The sequence below is a fragment of the Aphis gossypii genome, chromosome X (assembly GCF_020184175.1).
Source record: "Aphis gossypii isolate Hap1 chromosome X, ASM2018417v2, whole genome shotgun sequence".
Classification (NCBI taxonomy): Eukaryota; Metazoa; Arthropoda; class Insecta; order Hemiptera; family Aphididae; genus Aphis; species Aphis gossypii.
In genome coordinates, this window is record NC_065533.1 from 38,940,519 (window position 1) to 38,963,177 (window position 22,659).

Genomic DNA, 22,659 nt, shown 5'->3' on the forward strand with positions numbered 1-22,659 from the left:
CTTTTTAAATCAGATATATTTTTAATTCAATGATTTTTGTTAGGTTTATGGCCACATTATTTTTTATTTAACAGCTCTTCACTATGTTAGCAAACAAAAGGCTAAAGTTTTTTTTCTTAAGTACATTTAATAATTGTTAATAAATTAATTAAACTTATAAATTGGTAATCTTATATTATTTCGTTAACTGTTAACACCAACTATTATAGGCAGGTATAACCAAAAACCCTCTTTTTTATTTTTCAATTAGGTATTAAATCATTGGAGTAAAGGGATTTGTTTGCCATTAATACTGTATCCACATTTCACACTGCATTTAGATATATAAATTTATTTTTCCTTCAATGCACCAAAGACAAGTTTTAAACACAGCATTTTTTTTTTAGAAGACAAACGTCGATGAATACAGCGTACAATGCTGTCGATATCGATTCGGTGGATATTGCAATTAGAGTGGCCATGGTTCGTTTCTTTTTGTCGGGCGACGTATTAGCTAATCTAACAGAACATTCACGAACACTAAGGCTCTACCCTAGACCTGTAGTATTCTTTCAAATCAATTCTTTTCTGAAGAGTCGACCTAATCCTTCACTTTTCACGTGTCAACTGGCTCGAACACAAGCAGTTGATTATTTTGCCGAATGGGCATTGACTCCGAACAACGTGGTCTTTCAGCGGATTCAAACAGGCGTTGATGACCCATCTATGATTGGCGATAAGCTCAAGTGGTTTGCGAATACCTTAGAGCCTGTTACATTTACCGTTTGGCAAGAAAATTGTTCAATTCAAAATATAATGAATATCAATGTAAATTCTAACCGACCTTCCTCAACGTTAGGTAATATTATTTCTGATATATTAGGTATTTTATGTAATATATAAAATACTATATAGATACTTAATTTATACTTATATAGCTGAAAGGAGTCATCAGTCTGACAGTGGTGGTAGTGATACAAGTAGCAGTGAAGACGAGAGACCAGACATTTATCGAGAAGATCTCAAAGTTAGTGCTACTGGTGAAAAAATTATTAAAATAGGTATTTATAAATACTATACTATATGTTCAAATACATGAGCTATATTATTGCTTTAAACTTTATACGAATAACAAATGTATTATATTAAATTTATTTAGAAAGTCAAAGACTCAATATTGGACCAATAATACAAGGAGTACATTCTGCTTATGAACCACCAATAACATTACAATTCCCATTGACATCAGATGATAGCCCAGATGATGATGGGACCATAGAATCAATCGGCAGTAAATCTATTGGATCATCGGCGTCCAGCAGCCATAGTGACATGAGCTCGCCTATGTTTAAACCTGAATCTATAATAGTTTGTATTTTTAGTTAAACTATTATAACCCTAAACTAAACAAACACTTGTATATATTTATAAAAAAAAAAGATATCTTAGCCAAATCGATCATTTCTAATTTAATCGAAATTGATTAGTATTATATCAAAATAATACTATACTATACCAATTCATAAGCTAAAATATTACTCAGTAAAGTCATCTATAATTTTAAAATAATATCAATTAGATAATATTTCAATGAATAACTATATATTTTAATATTGTATACAAGCTTCGAGTGAAAATACTAATCATTAATACATTTAATTATAAATTATAATGAATATTTTTTTTTGAAAATCCAAACTTAAAATATTTATTTAACATCATTATCATATTAATTTTCTATTCGTGTAATTATTTATGAATTATAAACATTTAACATTAAATCTATATGAAAAGCGGAGACTCTTGAGTTAAACGTGAAAATTTAAGCACATATATTCGAGAGTAGTCGAAATTGTCTGTAAATAATTGTTTAAGATTGCACTATTAATATTTAGATTATTGTAAAAATATACTTAGTTACATAAAAAGTAAATAACCTACAAAAGTACTTAATTATAATATATTTAACTACTATTTATGGTCAATTCTATGTTAAAAAAAAATCATATTTATAAAAGTAAATTGTCACTATTAAAAAAGGGGGAAATGTCTTATTAATAACTAAAAATAAATTAAATTAATTATTATGGTAAATAAAATTTTAACATATAGTCATATAAATATTTTTTGATTTACTTTTGGTGGGCAATCTTTGCATAACAATGAAAATAATAAAATAAATATAGCGTAAAAAACATACAAAGTGTTTAACTAAACAAAGTTAGCTTTTTGACCTTACAAGCTGTAGGCTGTAGCATGACACGTTTGTTGAAATTAAATGTATTTAAATGTGCTCAACTTGCCACGCTTAAATAGTCAAATGCCATAAGTACATAGAATAATGTATTCTACAAAATTTTTATTGATAAATGTTATCATACATTTATTACAATGACATGATACTTCATAACTTTATAACTTCTTGATCAACCAACTTTTCACAACTCAGCAATACTTTATTAAGCACCTTTTTTAAATCAAATCGTAAATATAAATACTATCCACAAATAATTTGTCAAATTGTAGGATATCGTTAGATGTAGTCAATTGCAACAATCACCTTCCCAGTTGGCTGCAACTGCTACGAGTAACAAGCTTCTTCTTAGCAGACATAACACAGGTGGTAGTGATCCTGCTTTAAACCATGTAGTTGTAGAACAAAAACAAAATAGTAATTTTAGACCTACATCGCAAACATCAATAGTAAGTTGAAACTAAGACTGCATACTTAATATATTAATTATATAGTACCTAATATCAAATTTGTATGAAATGATTTATTAAAAAATTTACAATTTATTATTTCATAATTATTATGATAACAGTATTCATTTAAACATAATTTTAATTTCTGGATTTTGTTTTTTTATTATTATTATTTTAGTCCGAGTTCTATCAAACATTACCGGCAGCATCAGAAAAGAAACAAAACATTATATCTAGTCCGCCTTCGTCGAGAAAGGGAAGTATTAGTAGCTTACATCAACAGTTGACAAGACAATCCAGTCAAAACAGTTCAATATTGGAACATTTTGCTTATCAAGCTAAAGAACTTGTTAGAGAAACAGCCAGACAAAGTAGTCAAGATGGAGCTGGAGGAATACTAGCTCATGTAGCAGACAAACTGACCACTCAAGCGAAAAAAGCTGCAGGCGAAGCTACAAAATCTGTACACGAAGCTAGTAAAAGTGCATTCGAAGCCAGTAAAACAGCGGCTGGTGTCAGTAAAAACACTTTTGATGATTTAACATATGTCGGGAAAAGCACAATTGGTGATCTCACAAAAAGTGCAAAACAAGTAGCGTCCAAAAAAGGATTCAAGGTAGGGGCTATGTTTATTTATATTATTGTAAATATTATATAATTTATTAGGCTTTATTTCAATGGCAATACTTTCAGGAGTTCCTGCGTTACTAGTTATAATTTTATCACAAAAACATACTCTAAAATACTAAATGTATCTTCATAATTTTGTATGTATATTATATTTTATTATTGATATGATTTGTGTAGGTACTATCAGAAACATATTTAGATAGGTACCTACATTATTGTCATAAACGTAATTTTCAATTTTATAAACATTTTGGAAGATTTTCTCGTATTTTTATGCAATAGAATAGAATGAATTAATTATTATTGTTTTCATTTATGTTAAAAACACATAAAATGTGTATACATTTTTTTTTTAATTTAACATTGAAATTTAGAATAAGTACTCCAATATTAATAAATATTACATAGTGTACCTTTCTATATACATACAATATACAATATAAATATTATCAATTACATGTTATGTTGAATTTGTATGCATTTATAATTTACATTTATTTTACAGGTAGGATTATTGGGTGAATCTCTATCTTTAAGTTCACAGCAACAAAGTTTTGATGATGAAATAAATGATAACAATCCAGCATCCAATCCAATACCAACCAGTTCTATTTCGGAAATTAGAAAATCATCAGTAACATCGATGGGAACTGGTGCCACCAAAGAATTTTTTTCAAATATATCAAACGATATAAATGGGTTGGCAAATCAGACAACGAGCATGTTCACTGATTTATTTGGTAAGAATAAGGACAAAAAATACTTGATGTTTTTGATCTGCAAGGAAAATTAAAGAATCATAGATATATTTTTGGGTTGGTTTAAACTATAAATAGTATGAATATTTGATCACGAGTAGATTTAAAGCAATATTTAAATTTCCACTGAAAACAATGAGTATTTAGTCACTATTATAGTAACAAATTTCAATTATTAGCGTTACAAAAAAATCGGTTACCAGTAATTGATTAGAAAAAAAGTTGTACTGTATCCATCTCGAAACTTATATATAATGTTAAATAATTATTCATTTTTTTAGCTAAAAAAACAATGAATCATAAATATTTTTAAGCGAATATTTGTCTATGAAACCATTATTTTAGAAGTTAGTATGGTAACTTTATTATATTATATTATGTATCGATTGCTAGAGGCAACCAAGGTACTGTAAAGAAAAATAGGTAAAAAAAAAAATAACATTGTAACTAGCCTAAAAACATATTTATTTTAAAATACTTATGATTTCCTATACAGGTACCATAATTAAATTATTTTTATTTTTACTATATTCCTTTAGAGTTAAAACTGATTCAAATTTTAGAATAAATGGCACATTTACTTTTTATCTGTCTATTTAAACTATAAAGTACCCTCAACTCTCAAATATTTATACCTAGTAATATTTTTTAGTTTTTATGTAGTACTTTTGTTTCATTTTACACATGTTTTTGAGTTGTGAGCTTGATTTTCTCAAATACTAAATAATATGAATGTTTAAATTATAAAATTTCATATATTATGTATTAGGTGGTAATAAACAACAAAAAAATAGTAAGTCGTCCCTCACGTTGCCAGTGACTAAAACTAAAGAACGAACTTCCTCAGGACCTTTTCCAACAAAAGGTAAATAAAAATATTTTATTTTTTAAATAAAAAATTTTTATATATTTTTATTTTATATTTCTTTTCAGCCGGGCGTAACGATTTAGTTGAAAAATCTAGTTTAATTCGTCATTCAAATCCTAGAAAACTAAGCGAAACGTCAAAAATACCAAACAAAAAATCAGTTAAACCTAATAGTCACATGGACAATGAAACGTTTTTAAAAGATGTATGATTCATACCACAATACCACCTAATCATTTTTAATTGATTAATAAATTTATAAACTAATTGGTTCTCAGGTAACGAAACAGATTCTTGATGGAGATGGGATAGGTTGGCTCAAGCTCAGTAGATTCAAAAAGTTAATGGAAGAAGAAGGATACCGGAATTTAGTTGTCAGTAAACTTAACCGCACATTGGATAATAAAATTAGTCCAAGTGATCATATTGATGACGTGGTAATGATTTAATACATATTATTTCATTGTATAATTTACACTTATTTCGATGAAATAAATTTAAATTGTATTATAATGATATTAATATTTTTTTTTCATTCTAGTATATAAATAGGTTTGTTTGGAAAGGGATGCTTAAAGCCTTATTAGCAATTATTCATGGATTAGAAGTATCTTTTGGCAATCAAAGTGGAGGTGGATTAGCGTCTGCATTTCAAGTATTAGAAATAGCTCATACGCATTATTGGGCTAAGGACATATCTATGACTGGTTTCGAATCTCAAGTAATTATTCACAACTTGTTTTTTTATGTAACATGAAAGATAGATTAATTATTAGTTTTAAACAGATGTGTATGTTTTTATACATTTCAATGAAATATTATTTAAATAAGTAAGTTTATATTATGAAAATATTTAATTTATTGATTGCAATAAGATACCGACAGAAAATTCAAAAAAAAAAAAACAAATCTAAGCAGAGTTCTACTATTAATATTTTTATATCTAATACAGTTAATAGTTATATGTGTTGTTGTTTGATTAAAATCTCTTTCTATTCTTTACGGGGCTTACACATAAGATTTAGTTTTCACGTTGTTACTCTTGTTCACTATAACCATTAAATTAATTCAAATGGGGGTTTCCACTGTTTGGTATTATAGTTCTCTCATCTCTGATACAGTATAGTTTTCTAGTTCCAAGTTCAAACTCTTGTATTCGGAACAAATTGATGAATGTAATAGGAATAAGTACATCCACAGCTGTTTTTACATCGACTTAAAAAAGCTATCTACAGATACAGAACCACTCGTTTCATTGTTCATTTTATCCTATATGATACATTTAAACCGATTTTCTCATGAAGTCATAACATTTAAACCGAATTACACTGAGTCCCGTATTTATTTTTGTTCATTTTTACCTGGAAAAAGTCAAATAGTAAAACTAATATATTATTGTATATATAAATACATTTAATTGAAATATACTGAAATTTCTTTTTTTGATACTCAATTGTATTTAAAGTTTTATCACTATATTTTTACTGATGATGTTATTAACAAGAAAATTTGTGTAGAAAACTTATAATCCATAGTTTTATCATATAAATAATGCCATTTATTGATTTCGAAATCTGCCATTATCGGACACTCCTACAACAAAAGACATATCTAAATAGTTTCTGTTTTAAACTTTTAATTAGGACTTATTGTTTATCACAGAAAAATGTTTAATAGATATATTTTACCACATTCCTAAAAATAAATACAACTCGTTACAATAGGTATGATTGATAGGAGTAGAGTATTATTAAATTTTGTTAACAATTATTTATAAAATTAAATTTTGTAATTTCATTTATCTTTTATGACTTTTTGTAAACAGTTAGTTAACTTATAGAATTTTTAGATAACTTATTAACCTATCTATTTTATTATTTTTCAAACATGTAGATGTCCAGTCCATATAGTAGCCGTGAAAATGTACAATCGCCACTACAAAGTCCAAGTATTGCTGGTTCACCAATGTCGAGTGTTTATCAAACATCTAGGAAATCTTCTCAAACCAGTACATCTGGATTATCTGGTAAAATCCTTATTTTTGTATATTTATGAAAAAAATATTTTGCAAAACATTTTGCAATGTGCGATTTACAGAATAATGCATTTAACCTTAGAATACTAACCTTGTTAATAAACTCTTTTACAGCTTTTTAGAGTTTACAATTGTCCATTGTCGTTTTCTGTCTGTAATTTACGAATTATGATAGAAAAATCATAATTTACTATAATATAATTAATAAAAGCACACCATGTTGAGTATTAACCAATATTACTCGCACAACCCTATTACACCTGTAACAATTTATCGTATAATACCATTCAAAAAAATAAAAATAGCAAAAATATGATACAATTTCAAAAATATATGATTTCAAATTACTTAAAATTATTTCCAAAACTATTAATACGTACGTTTTGAAAAAGTGCGAGTGTAACTTTAAAAAAAATCATGTTGTATTTATATTATTCAATTACAAAAATACTACTCTCAGATTTAATAATTTTGAACTATATCATAATATAATTAAATATTGTTAATTAGAATGTAAAAATAGTGGAGCTGGAAAATTTTCTCACGAATTTTCATTAGCTGACGACGGAGAAGGATCAACTTCTAATGCTTCTTTAAATGAAACATTCAATGATTTGCTGAATATCGAAAACAATAAACAAGAACGAATTTCAACAAACCCTTTCTTGGAAAATGAAGTAAATAATTTATTTTATGTATATAATTTAACCACAATTATTTATGTGATTTTAACTACTTTCTATACTTATAAAAAAAAAATTGTATAATTTTTAAGTATAAATTAGAACTGCTATCAAAACTATCTAGGTAATAAATAAATATTTATCGCGTTATGTAATATTACACTACCTATGGAAAGATGTTTTATACAGTTAAAACATTTTTTATAATTATCTAGATAATTTTCATTAATATGAATAAAAATAATTTTTAAACATAATTAATTGTTTAAACATTATTAAAATTAGAAACTTTTAAACAAGTTAATTTTATGAAATTAAAACAATGAAATCTTTAATAAATAATATTAAAAATAAAATGCAAAATATTATCATTTATTATCATTATTTTTTTTTACGAAAATATTCCGAATACGTTTTCAATAAAATTATCTTAATTATATTATTTATTAATTTATTATTATTTACCTAATACCTACACATATAATAAAAAAATTTCATTAATTCATTGCTAGAATAAAGTTTTTACACTTTTAAACGTGAATACATTTCTAAAAAATGTGGAAGAATTTTTTCCCTACATCACAGAATATTAATATTTAAATGCTGCATAAATTACACGTACACGTAGAAGGATAAGGGGAAAATAATAAATATGAACCTAAGTAATAACGTTAAATTAGGTACTAACACACCATTTTAGCATTGATTAGCCAATAATTAAACCTATTAGGTACATTTGATTCATTGGCACGAATCAATGACATAGATTGGATAAGTAATATTGTGATAGTATACCTAGTGTTCATATTGGATTTATAGTGTGAATTAAATAATTTGTGTTCTTTTAAATTAATACATTTTATAAAAAAAAATGTGCGGCAATATCTATTCATAGAAGAAATTTTAAATGTAAATGCATTTTAATAATTTATACCTTGAAATAACTTTTCTGGATCTATAATTTATTAAGATTTTGAATTTTTATATTTTTATATATTTTAAAAATTAATACACAGATATACAAATGCAATATGAATACGTGTTTTAAGTTAAATATAATGAATTGATGGTAAAATTATTGTCACCAAAGGTTTTTAAGAGTGCCTAAAAAACATACTCGATTATTTAGGGAGAACTATCATCCATTGGGCCTATAGTAGTATCAGATGAATCCAGTTGTAGCAGTAGTACGGTACTAGTCAACAATCCGTCGTTTTATTTAAAACGGATGGCAAGTAACAACTCTAGAAACAATACATCATTCTTTCGAAGTGCTGTATCGGACAGTGAACTTGATAATACGGGAGTGAGTATATAATGGAAATGTCTACCTACTTAAAAGTTGTATATTAACTCAATTAAGTACTAAAGTTTAGCATATTATGTTTTATTAATTATTATCTAAATTTTACAATTAAATTATAGAAATAAAATATTTTCCATTTCAGCTTTTCAAAACAACTAATAAGAATCGTACTCAAAGTATTTGGTCTAGTAAATCATCACTAAGCGCTGGATTTCGATACCACGGAGGTAATTTGTTGAACACTGCATCAGGGTCACCTAGCCCAGAATCAGGACGTACTTATTTGTTTGAAGGTATTTATTTATATGTATTTATTATTTTAAATTAAAAATACATAAAGATAAATATGTGATGGTTATAAAAATAAAATTATTGATTATAATACTAATACACGTCACAATTATGTTATGCAGGTATACTGGGAAAAGAACGGAGTACAATTTGGAACCAATTAAAATTTTGGGAAGATGTATTTATTGATGCTGTTAGTCAAGAGAGAGATATGATAGGCATGGATCAAGGACCAGTCGAAATGATGGAAAGGTATAGAAAAAGATTCTATTATCTTATAACATATATTTATGAATTTTTAGTATTCTAATACAAGTACAATTTATATCTTATAGGTATAAAAATCTAAACCAAAGTGAACGGAAACGCCTTGAATATGATGAAGATAAGCTCTTATCCATAATGATATACAATTTAATTGCATTTATGATCATGGTAAACGTTCCTAAAGAAAGTATTATGAAAATCGTTAGGACTTTAGTCGGGAAAAGTAGAGTAACAAATTGTTATGCGACTGAAATAACGAGCCTCATGACTCAACTATCCAATTTAGTAAGTTTTAACATACTTATTTGTTATTATAATGTATGTGTATCTAGGTACTTTAAATTCTTCAATTTAAGAACTAAATAATCGCTGAACAAAGTTCATTGTAAAATATCTATTTTTTTTTTTAAATAATTTCTTAATACAAATAATAAAAAATGCAGAAATTTAAATAACTATCTGGTATTTTTTTACATTAAAAGTAAGGAAACACTTAAAACTTACCTATACAAATTTATTACAGCTAGTTAGTAGCTAAAACATCATTCTATACTTTTACAATATACAACAGCACTAAAGTATATTATATTAGATATATTTTAACATTTAATTAATATTAAAATAAAACTACCTATTTGTTTGGTGTACTATTTAGAATGGAAATGATGTTGACTTGAAGCCGTCAAATTCGAGACAGGCACATAGACAAAGCTTTGCTGTACACTGTGGTGATTCTACTGGGGAATTGTTATTCCTGGAAGTTAGGGACGACGGACTAGTTCTAAGATCAGTGAGCGGAGTGATTGTCAGTAGATGGTGGTATGAACGCATTGTAAACATGACCTACAGCCCTAGGAGTAAAATATTTTGTCTATGGAGAACCGCCAACGGTGGACAACTTCAACTGAACAAATATTATACAAAAAAAGTAAGTGGCAACCACAATATACCTACTCTATATTCAATGACGTGTCGAACTTAATAATCGTTTGCAGAGCCGATGAAAGTTTATTCTCATCCTTTTACGATTTGGTATCTAACCGTTCTAACCTTATCAGTGAAGTGTACCACTATAAACTTTTTATTTAATATCACAAGCTACAAAGTATTTACCTATTTATAATTAGGCGTAGTCCTTAAAAATACAAATTACAATTTCAACTTCACTACTTATATTGTATAACTTTTCAACAATTATTATTGTAACTACCACTTATATTAATCCAATTTATATTTTAAATAAAACGACAAAAATAAAAAATTATACTCTATACAAGTTAAGAAGATTAAGCAGAAACTAGTTTTCGTCGTGCGGTAGTCAAGCAATATACACATTTGTGTGAATTTGTACGCCTATTTTTAAGTACTTAGTATTTGTCTTAAAAATAATGATCAAACTGCACTCAAGTTCAAAAAAGTATTTAGACAAAAATATGCAGCATTTGAAAAGGTTAAGGTTTAAAAACACTAATTTCACTTCCTTCTTACAGTCTAGAACGACCAATGATTTTAATCATAAGCATGGTTAAGATTGATTTTTTTTATTATTCACATCATTATATACATACGTATACCTATTATAAATTTGACATAATTTTTTTTAATTGTTTTTTCAAACTTGTCGATTATTTTTTGTAGTAATTAAAACGAACTACAATTAATTTTTAAGCATATAAATTAGTATAATTTTCGATTTCGTTTATTTTTTTCTGGTACCGGGTAATTTAAGGTCTCCAGTCAGTATTTTACATTAAAATATAATTATCTATTAAATAGTTCCTTAATTATTGAACAGCGCAGTTTTCTGGGATAGTTAACATACGCAATTATCGGTATAAGATTCATCAACATCAACTAAATTTAAAAAACTTAAATCAAACATTTTACGAAGCCATTTTCCAGTTTCGGTTTTAAATTTTTAACCAGTTGCTAGTCCAAAATTCTGTACTTTGCGATACTATGATTGCAATAAATGGAATCTAAAATCTTTTACTTCATACAAAGGAAATATTTAATAGACTGCATTATAGATTATTTATTCAAAATTCGATACAAATAAATTTGGTGCAAATATTTGACCTAATTCATTGCACTTTTCACTAATTATTTTAAATATGTTTTTACACATGTCTACAATTTTGTTTGAAAGCAAATCAAAATAATGGTTTATAATTATTATTGTGAACTGTGTGCAATGTGAACATTTGATAACAATTTAATAATTGTATTAAATCTAGTAAAGTGCTTACAATTCCTCACCTAATAATTTGTAATGATCTATAAATACAATACAAATATCAATATACATATATATATTATCGGTTAGCTGCTTTCCTTTGAAATAATTTTTCAAACTAAATTAAGTGATTCTTCGTGGTTATGAATTAATTCATGTTGAAAAATAACAATAAAACTTTCATTTAGATAGTTTTGGAAAACAACCACATTGTGTATAACGCCACTTATTAATACCATAATTTACACATTTTTCTTTGTAAAATAATTCTAATACACAATTACCTATGTTAATCCTTATACACTTTTAATAATTTCTAAATCGTTTTTGTGTACACAGCTAAATAAAAGTTTGTATTAGTTGTATATTGTATAATCTTTGCGTAAGTCTCAAGTTCTCTCTCTATAGTATATATAAAAATAATATATAAGTATTGATCTCAACTTTTAATGATAAAGTGATATCAAAATATAATATTTGGTTAGGTTAGATTCTTTTGTTGATTTTCGATGACAAAAATTATTGGCATTACCTAAATGACATTCACGAACTAATATTATAATACTATTAAATACGCCATAACATTCGTAAACAAAATTCATAATATTTTTAACGTATGTACCTATGTCGATTTTTCGAATGTTTTGTCGAAACCTCTTTTTTGAAAGATTACAATTTGACCATAATCTGATTTTTACCTGAGTTTAACCATTAACTTTTTTTAACACAAGTACAATTCAAAATTGTACTTTAGGTAAGAAGTTCAATTCGATCATCCCATTCTTAATTTGAATATAGTATAAGTATTGATTTTTTATATAAAACTTTAATTACATTTTTTTTCTAATTATTTCGCTATTCAGTGCAAAGATTTGTATACTCGCATCAAGCATTCCATGGAAAAAGCAGCAGAGAGAGGACAAGGAATCATCCCTGGAGTTGAATTAGGAGGCGAGTTTCCTGTTAAGGACATGGCAACTGGGGAAGGTGGTATACTTCAAGTTTGCATGGAAGGTGTTGGTTTATTATTCGCCGATAGTAAGGTAAGTAATAAATAAAATGCATGTCGCAGCAACAATGATATATATTACTATTATGCGTTTTATTGTTATTACTATTACTATTATTATTAAAACTATTGTTATTGTTGTTGCTGTCGTTATTATTATTATTATTGTTAATACAATATTATTATTATTATTATTATTATTATTATTATTATTACAACATTATTATTTTATTATTATAATTATTATTTTTATATATATATATATATTATCATTATTATTTAAATTATTATTAATGATATTATTTTTTATATGTTTATTTTTTTATTATTATTATTATTATTATTTTTATTGGTAGTACTTTGTTTAAACCCCTCTTTTCTCAAATTATTTGTGGTTAAAAGAAAAAAAAGTTTACTAACCACTTCATAGATATATATGTATATATAATAATATTTCTTCGTGTACCTAATTTAATAAGTACTTAACAAACTAATTACTATAATAAATAGCAAGGCTGCAGGGCATTAACGAATTAAAAATTAAAACGTTAAGTAAATTAACTCGTTACTTTTTTTTGAAATTAACTTTTAACTTAATAAGTTACTTTTTCCAAAAGATCAACGGGTTAACTTCAAGTTAATTTTATTCAAAAATACTTAAATTAAGTTAATTTTAGTCCAAATAATAATGCAAACTTTTGAATAGTATTTTTAGAAAAGTAGATTTTTTGATAGCTAGTTAATACTTTGAGTATCATTTTAAATTTCCCCAATAATTATTTTGTGAATAAAGAAAAACTATCTAATAAACATTATTATGTGTCTGAAATTTTTTATTTTAAAATTAAAAAATTTTAACTTTAAATTATAAGTCAAGTTACTTTTTTTCAAAGTTAACGTTTAACTTAACGAGTTAACGAAAAAAAATATGAGTAATTTTTAACTTAACTTAACTTTATTATTTTAAAATAACTTAATTTAACGAGTTAAAAAAAATCGTTACTTGCCCAGCCTTGATAAATAGGTAAAGGGATGTTTACATATTATAACGGCTATAAAAATACACATATCACATTAAATATGGAATATATCAATAACAACCATGGAAATATGACAACAATTTTAACCACTTTAAATCTTCATTTTTTTGTAACTAAAATAACTAAATTTCAAACATCAGTTATTTTAATGTATGTTCTTATGATGATAAAATGTTGTATTACCTTTTATAGTGGATTAATTATCCAACTTCTTTTCAAATTCTTCATAGATTTTCTATTTTATATAATTTTCAAAAAATGTATATCAATATAAATTTACATATTATATATATATATATATATCTATATCATTTTCTATACCCAAAAAAAAATAATTTTAAGAAAAAACTTTTTTTCTTTTAACTATATTATGATTACAAAACTCACATACAAAGAAAGCTGTTAATTACGACTTACTACTACAAATTTATATATTTTAAGGACCTCTCAAAACTTTCTTAAAACATTACTGTTGTGTTGATTTTTAAACATTAACACAATAAATACGTAAATGAAGCTGCAATACATTTATGTATAATATATAGTATTTATTTATATTCAAATTATCCCACTTCAAATTCGGGTCGTTGGTATAAATTAACTACACTTAATTCATGATGTATACACGATAAAATAAAAAGTACCTAGTACCTACCTACTATTATATCATTATCGTGAATAGGCGTGTATATTTTCTTAAAGCTTTCTATTAACCGCGATTTTTACAGAAAATTAGGCATGCGATACTTTATATCTTTTCTGATCTATATATTTTTTTTATATATATATTTACATAATATATATTTTATTTTGTGTGATTGTATATATATATATATAGACATATATATATATATAAATACAGTGTGTCCTAGAAATACAGAACCATTCAAAATGTCTCTTTAACGAATGAATACATTTTATACATTTTATATCAACAAATTTGGGAGATAAACTATAGGTTCTTGTTCACAACAGATGGTTTTATTTAAAAAAATTTTTTATCCCAAATTTGTTTAGATTGAATAATTAACACGAGTGATATTTTGAATGGACCATGATCGTTATTTCTGAGACGTACTGTATAAGTATATTCAATATTCAATGTTTTGGATATTTATACTTACATTTTTTTTTTTTTTTTAACAATTCAGAATGTTCAATACGCTTTATAATTTATTTATTTATTGTTATTTTTATTCTCAAAGTTTTATTAATAACACCACGCTCGTTAAAATATTATACTTCACACGTGTTTTAACGCTCATTTATATCTAAATATTTATAAAAATATATAGATATATGAATACATAATATATAGATATATGAATACATATATATATGTATATATATATATATATATATATATATATATATATCAATAAATGTATACAACGGTATGATAATTTATTGTTATCGCCTTGAATTAAATTGAATGTTTTATTTCAGTCAGAAAAACACGTCGTGTTGTTGTTATTCCTCCTGTTAACTGCAAAGTTTAAGAAACTTTTGAGATGGTCCTCGGTCAGGTCGATAATATAATGATTATCGAAACACGATATATAATAATATTAATTATTCGTGTTATACATAATGTTTAGTTGTGTTTTGTTGATTTTCAATTGTCCTTTTTTTTTTTTTTATGAAATGTCATAACGCGATGGATTGTTGTCTCGTTCAGGACTTTGAGGTACCTATATTAGCAACATTTACTTTAAAAAAAGTACGGTTTTGTCATTGGTAATAGATATTATAATATAGTTTTGATTTCCTGTTTGCTATAAATCAACCACTCTAGTGCATATTACGTATATACGATTGGACTGTAAAATATTTCGTTTATTTATTTATTTTCTTTTATTACCTATAATAATATTTATATTTATATATTTATATATTTTATATGTATATATATATATATAAATATATATATATATATTATGCAGACGAGTAGCGTCACTGTTTTTTTTTCTATTATTATTGTTTTACAAATTACTGTTCCTCGATCGTTCTACCCTACACACACACACTAAACGTGAATAACATAATTTATAATAATGATGCATTTATTTAGGAGTTTCTACAACGGGGAGCATGGCTGTAATTGCACAAAACGTTACAAAAAAAAAAAATTATATTTATATACTTATTACATAACTATATACATCTATATGCATATAACATACCTATTATGTATTCATATACATATACTTACTTACCCTATCTATATATATATGTGTATATATATGTGTATGTTTGTGTGCGTGCGTACGTGCGTGTATGTGTGAGTGTACGTATAAGTGTGTGTGTGTGTGTGTGTGTGTGTGTGTGTGTGTGTGTGTGTGTGTGTGTGTGTGTGTGTGTGTGTGTGTGTGTGTGTGTGTGTGTGTGTGTGTGTGTGTGTGTGTGTGTGTGTGTGTGTGTGTGTGTGTGTGTGTGCGTGTACGTGTAAGTGTGTGTGTGTGTGTGCGTACGTACGTGCATGCCTGTTAGTCTGTGTAGCATGTCGTTGAAAACTAAGTCACTCGATCAGGTACCTAACCTGCATAATATATTTCAGTGAACATAATTGACGATGAAAATAATTTTAACGAATATATTAAATATATGTTTGTGTATTACTTTATAACAGCTTAGTTTTTCAATAATATACATATATATATATATATATATATAGATATATATGACGCATGTATGTTTACATGTACCTACCTATAAGTAGTACGTATATATAAATATGTGTATACATATATTTATATATGTGTATCGTCAACGTGTATTGATAATGACTATGTGTAACAATTACCTATATAATTATTTACAGTAACTGCCTGGCCATCTCACTAGTTGACTTAAGCTTTGATTTTTGATGTTTGTGCTTTTGTCCGACATATTACATTTCATTATATTTTATCAAAAAAAAAAAAAAAAAAATATACATCAAAATAATGTTCAACCATGTATAATATGTTTTAAGTATTATCACTGTTCTGTGTTTATAACTTTAGACTTATTACCGTAAGTGTGTGTACCTATATAGACCTATAGTATGATTATATTAATATGTAGCTGCACCGAATTGTTTTTACATTGACTAGTTTGCGCTTACATTTTGTATTACCCACTATTGTGTTGCATGTGTATTACTGTATTTAATTTAAATAATTACCTATATAAATATGTGTATGTGTTATTATTAGGTACACTAGGTATAAATTATAAAATATTTCAAGGTTTAATAGACGACAAAAACATAGGTACCCATTTTTTGGGTATTGATTAGTACTTAGAGAAATTATTTACAACGAGTTGTACATAAATTTTAGCACTGTTTTCGCGATATGGCGATCAGAAAATCCTTATAATCCATTTACTGCAAGACACTCATTTAAAAAAAAAATTAACTATTTGAAAATATGTATTTTAAATCATTAGAAAAAAAATTATAATCCAAAGCAAAATACTGTTTAGAGTATTTTTATTTATCAAAATCAAATTTCAGACAAATAGTTTATTTATTGTAGGTAAGTGTTTAAACTTAGACGAGCCAAATAGTGAACTATTTTATTTTTATGTATCGAAGTAGGTACTTTAATATTATATTAAAGTAAGGAATTAAGGAATTAAAAATGCATGTCATCGTTTGAAAAAAAGTAACAATGTAAAAAATAATAAGAAAAATATTTTTTTTTTCGAAAATGTTGTTTTTAACGACTTAAAATCTTGTAGGTATAACAAAAATGTATTCAAAAATCTTAATAGTTTTAGAAACAATAAGTGTTGCGTTAAATGGATCACCAGTTGTATATCTTCTATATTTTTTTAAAAGCACTAGTTTTCACTACAAAAATTATACTCCCATTTTTGTTTTAATATAATTATCTTCAATGTATAATTTTTTATATCTAATCAACACTAAAATAATTTATCTAGAGCATTTCAGTATCATTTGTTATACTGCCAATAATTACATTGATATATAACACATTATACGTATGATGGATCAGTATCCTGAAAATTGTTTTTAGAATCGAAATCATTTATTTCATTACCCGTGAGTGACGCTTATGGCTGACTTTTTTTCGTTGAAAGTGCTGTGTGTTGGAAAGATGAGCAGCATATGCCTGATCATTTTTTATTTTTTTTTTAACTATCATTCAATCCTGAATGGCAATTTTCAATAGAATTTCTTAAAGTACTTAAAAACGGATCGAAAATGTCTGTAAAAATTAGTGCATCGATTTAAAAACGTAGTAGGTACCTATTTAAAAAAAATAATGATCAGTTAATTGATAAACAAGACTATAGTTTTTTTCAAGCTCTGCTCAAAATGTTTCTTTGAATGTCATCATTTATCATTTACAAGCACTTCACTCAGATTTCTGTAGATACCTTGTTCATCTATATTTGTTCCATCGTTGACAACTCCTAGTTTCCCGTCGATTGCGATTAATGTATTTATAAATAAAATTCTGTACCTACTTAATTATAAAATATAAATAATACAATAATTAACTAACGATAAAATTGATAGTTGTAATACTTTTAATGACTAGTAATTGTCTTGATGAAAATTTAATTAATTAGTAGTATACCTATAATATATTATATAAAGATCAAACAATTAGGTGCACACTTTTAATCCGATGCCGTTAGCGAATGTAAAATTAAATATTTAACAACTATACCTACATAAAACATAGCATCACCAGCACATCTAGTCACTTCACTCAAAATATTGTTTACGTTGAGAACTAATAACTAATTGTTTCGTTTCAGTTTTTCGTTCGACTTGATCACGTGCGAAAATGTTTTACAGTACAAAAAAAAATATTTGTTTTGGAAGAATACAGTGAGTATACCTACCTGCCTAAATACTTTAATTTATTTTAAACAACAAACCGTCGCAAAAACTATAACCGTTTATTGTGTTTATAGATCCGAAATTGAAACATATTATTCAAAGGCAATACGAATCACCTATGGTAAGTACCTATATAGTAACTAACAATGTTAATTCTAGAACTTGGGTACTATTTTATATTATTGTATGGGTATAGGTTAATTACAGTTTTAAAATGCATGCTCAAATAAACTGTAAGGTACCTATATCGCAATAACGGTGCATGATTAATGTTTGTTAATGTTGTTATTTATTAGGTAGGTAGGTAATTATTAAACCTGAACATTTTGAAATATTCAAACTCGATATCAATTATTACTTTGAAACAGTATAATTATTATTCCCTTTATTAGAATCTATGTTTGAACTCGATGATTCATTATATTACATTAAAATTCAAAGACATCTGATTAGGTATCTGAAAATCACCGTAGGTACCATCACCAATGTTTCCTTAAAAAATGTAATCTATAAATTGACAGTGACCCATCCAAGCTGCAACACCTCTGTTTGTACTTGCCTACTATATTTTTCTTTTCTTTCTTTTTACAAGTTACTATCTCAAATTAGTAATATCAACGCTATGATACATACTTAATACACTGTTTAGCATGTTTAGGTAATAGGTATGTAATCATTAATAATAATAATAAAGTAATAAAACCTTAATAATTACAGTTAACCTAGTTATAAGTATTGTGATTGCTCAACTCAGACGTTATTTTATCATAATTAATCAAAAGAGCTTAACATTTACAAAATTATAAATAATAAATTTACAATTCTATAGATGAGATAAAAAAAATTTTTTTTTCAAGCATTTAAAATACAAATAAAATTTTTCTTTTATTTATGATGCATAAAGCTCAAATATTTGTCGTAGGCATATAATATAAAATATAAATAACTATCAAGGATTTATCTATCAGGTTTTGATAGATAATCAATCTATATTTTAAAATAATAGTATTACAATTTATGTTTCAATACCTACCAGAAGCGATAAGTCGTTTTATCTAATCGATACCTAAGCTTTTTCAAAATCTAAAACAAAATTGTTGAATACTATGGTCATTGGTCAGAGTTGAATTTCATAAAGTAATATAATTTCGATTTATTGTATTGAGTTTTCATAAATGATTTGATGAACTTTGAGGGGTTAATTCATAAAGACACCTAAATTTCCTTCCCCTTTAGTACCATCCCAACACAAAGATTTGTACACGTCAATGCATATTCGTATTGCTTATGAGTTATTTGGATATCTACTCCATGACATACCACATACCTACATTTAACAATTTAAAACAAAATTTATTTTGTTTAACATTATCATAATATAGGTACTACTATAATCGTATATCATTAAGCAAGGCTGGGCATTAATGAATTAAAAGTTAAAACGTTAAGTTAATTAACTCGTTACATTTTTTTCAAATAAACTTATAACTTAATAAATTACTTTATTTTAAAGATTAATGTGTTAACTTCAAGTTAATTTTAATCAAATTCATCTGAATTAAACTAATTTTCGTCGAAAGTATAAAGTAAATTTTTGAATGAGGTTTTTAGAAAAGTATGTTTTTTATAGCTAGTTAATATTTTGATGTATAATTTTACATTTTCACAGTAATTATCTTGAGTGTAAAGAAAAACTATCTAATAAACAATACTATATGTATCTAGAAATTTTTATTTTGCAAATTAGAAAATTTCACTTTAAGCTACCTAAGTTACTTTTTTTTCAAAAGTAACTTTTAACAACGAAAAAAAATATGAGGAACTTTTAACTTAATTTAAATTTATTATTTTAAAATTACTTAACGGGTTAAAAAAAATCGTCCAGCCTTGTTATTAAGTTAAGTTATACCTAGTCAAAATATATTAATTTATTCCAATATGAATTTACTGCAACTGCATGAAATAAATTGCATTTGTGTATGTTTTTAAAGAATTATTTTTGCCATGTAAAATGTATTTATAATTGTCGATGGTTATTATTTGACAACGTACTATTTTTTTTATAGATAACATTATGTTGTTTTAGGCTAGCGAAATGTTATTGTCTTTGCACCGCATCATGTCTATTGTATATACGCAAACATTGATGCTGAGAACAATGAAAGTCACGGAGAGCTAAATTATTATTAAAATATAAACTGGAATGTTCTTGTTTGTCACTCCCACATAAGGTTTTGTTTTGTTTTTTTTTTTTCATATACCTTTTATTTTATTATTTTATTTTACTTCAATACAGAGTGGTCTATTTCACTTAATCCTATGTTCATTTTCTCAGTCAATTTGATTAATCTAAAAATTATTAATTTATTATTTTAAAATGGTAATACATATTACACATAGATTAATAATATTATAATAAATGTATGTAAAATAAATGCTTTTATAATTTTTAATTAAGTAATATTAATATTTTATTATACTCAAAGGTTTAAAATTCTATTTTTCTTAAAATCTGTAATGCATGTTCAATGTTCATATGATCAATTAAAATGTATCTTATACCAATCTATGAATTACTTAGGTAAACAAAAAATAAATATAATTTTATTTGTATTAAAATATTACCAACAATTTTAGTAATAAATTTGATTTTCACAGTATAAAGTTCCATCAATTATAATGCATTTCCCAAAATAATTACAGTAGAAATTAAACAAATGTTAAATTGGCTGAGAAAATAAGAGTATAGGTTCTATAAAGATGTATTATATTAAATATATTTTTATTTTTTATATAGATATGCAATAAAGTGGTAGTAGTTTAATTGATGCATTGAATTGCTTTGAAGTGCCAATGTAATCTAGCTATCATTTTTAAAACAATTACACTTCATAATATATACATAACTATTTTATTATGTTTCTTGGTTTAAGGCTGGACAAATTTGTTATGCAGTACTATGCGTGTTTTCATATATTGCTGCTGGTCATAAACGGACAATTAGTCAAACCTATAAAGACAAAACACAACGGAAATTGTCATCATACTCAGCCGAATCAAGTGAAAATAAATGCTAATGTCTCAGGACATTATTACAGGTGTTTAATATACCTAAATATGTAAACAAGGAAATATGGTATTTAGAATTAAGTAGAAAGTCCTATTTGTTTATTATTATATAGTTTTCATGTTCAATGGCTATTCATGTTTAAATGGCTAAATAACTTTCGTAACACCATTTTTTTAATTAGATTTATTTAGATTATTTATAAATTTATTACATAATGTTTTCTTTTAAAATTTATAGTATAAAAAAAATATTATAATAATTACTACATTATTATTTATTATTATAATCATTATAATATTAGGTAAAGAAAAAAGTATCTAATAACAGATTAGCTATATTTTCTTAAACTTATGCAACTGTTAATTTCTTGCAAATACTTAACAAGTTTGAGCAACCATGTTATGAATATAAATATATACATATATTGATCATTGTAGGTACATGCATATATTTAGGGCATTATAATAATGTATAGTTGTATCAAATTTTGTTTTAAAATTGTCTTTGTTAATGTGTTATACATAAAGGTATAACATGTGTGTTAATTTTATCAAATAAAATACATATGCATTGTTTAATATAATTATTGTTGGTAAGTACCTACTATCTATTATATTTTATGCTTAAAATATTGAAAAAAAAATGTTTAAACTCAACGGGTCATATCAAAGTTGGGATTAAAAAAATATTTGCTGCGTACCCAAGGTTTTCAACATTCAAAATGTGAATATTAATTGTTTTTAATTAAGACATTTTGCATTTATTTATACAATTTTTAAAACAATAATTGTACAATGTAAAACTTGAACTGTTTCTAAGATTGTTGAATATTATTAAGACCAACTTCTAAAAATAATAAAAGTAGTGAATGATATTACAGCTCATCTACATTCTACAGTATCTTGGTTATTTCTATCTGT

At 25.4% G+C, this 22,659-nt stretch overlaps 1 protein-coding gene across 10 annotated transcripts in view; it reads left to right on the forward strand.

Moving 5' to 3' along the window:
* Positions 1-22,322, forward strand: part of LOC114129466 (MAP kinase-activating death domain protein) — a 36,762-nt gene extending 14,440 nt beyond the window's left edge. For 2 of the 10 annotated variants that reach the window (XM_050208111.1, XM_050208112.1), the window contains exons 13-34: positions 387-838; positions 918-1,040; positions 1,139-1,347; positions 2,506-2,682; positions 2,864-3,301; positions 3,821-4,055; positions 4,843-4,938; positions 5,007-5,146; positions 5,220-5,378; positions 5,483-5,662; positions 6,835-6,967; positions 7,487-7,653; positions 8,789-8,965; positions 9,108-9,258; positions 9,379-9,508; positions 9,592-9,808; positions 10,179-10,451; positions 12,623-12,802; positions 15,487-15,528; positions 18,585-18,657; positions 18,744-18,790; positions 21,603-22,322. In XM_050208111.1, coding sequence (XP_050064068.1) covers positions 387-838; positions 918-1,040; positions 1,139-1,347; positions 2,506-2,682; positions 2,864-3,301; positions 3,821-4,055; positions 4,843-4,938; positions 5,007-5,146; positions 5,220-5,378; positions 5,483-5,662; positions 6,835-6,967; positions 7,487-7,653; positions 8,789-8,965; positions 9,108-9,258; positions 9,379-9,508; positions 9,592-9,808; positions 10,179-10,451; positions 12,623-12,802; positions 15,487-15,528; positions 18,585-18,657; positions 18,744-18,790; positions 21,603-21,746 — 3,943 coding nt within the window. In that variant the 3' untranslated portion in view covers positions 21,747-22,322. The other 8 variants (XR_007606400.1, XR_003592838.2, XR_007606401.1 and 5 more) reach the window with 8 other exon arrangements.
* Positions 22,323-22,659: the final 337 nt, after the last annotated feature.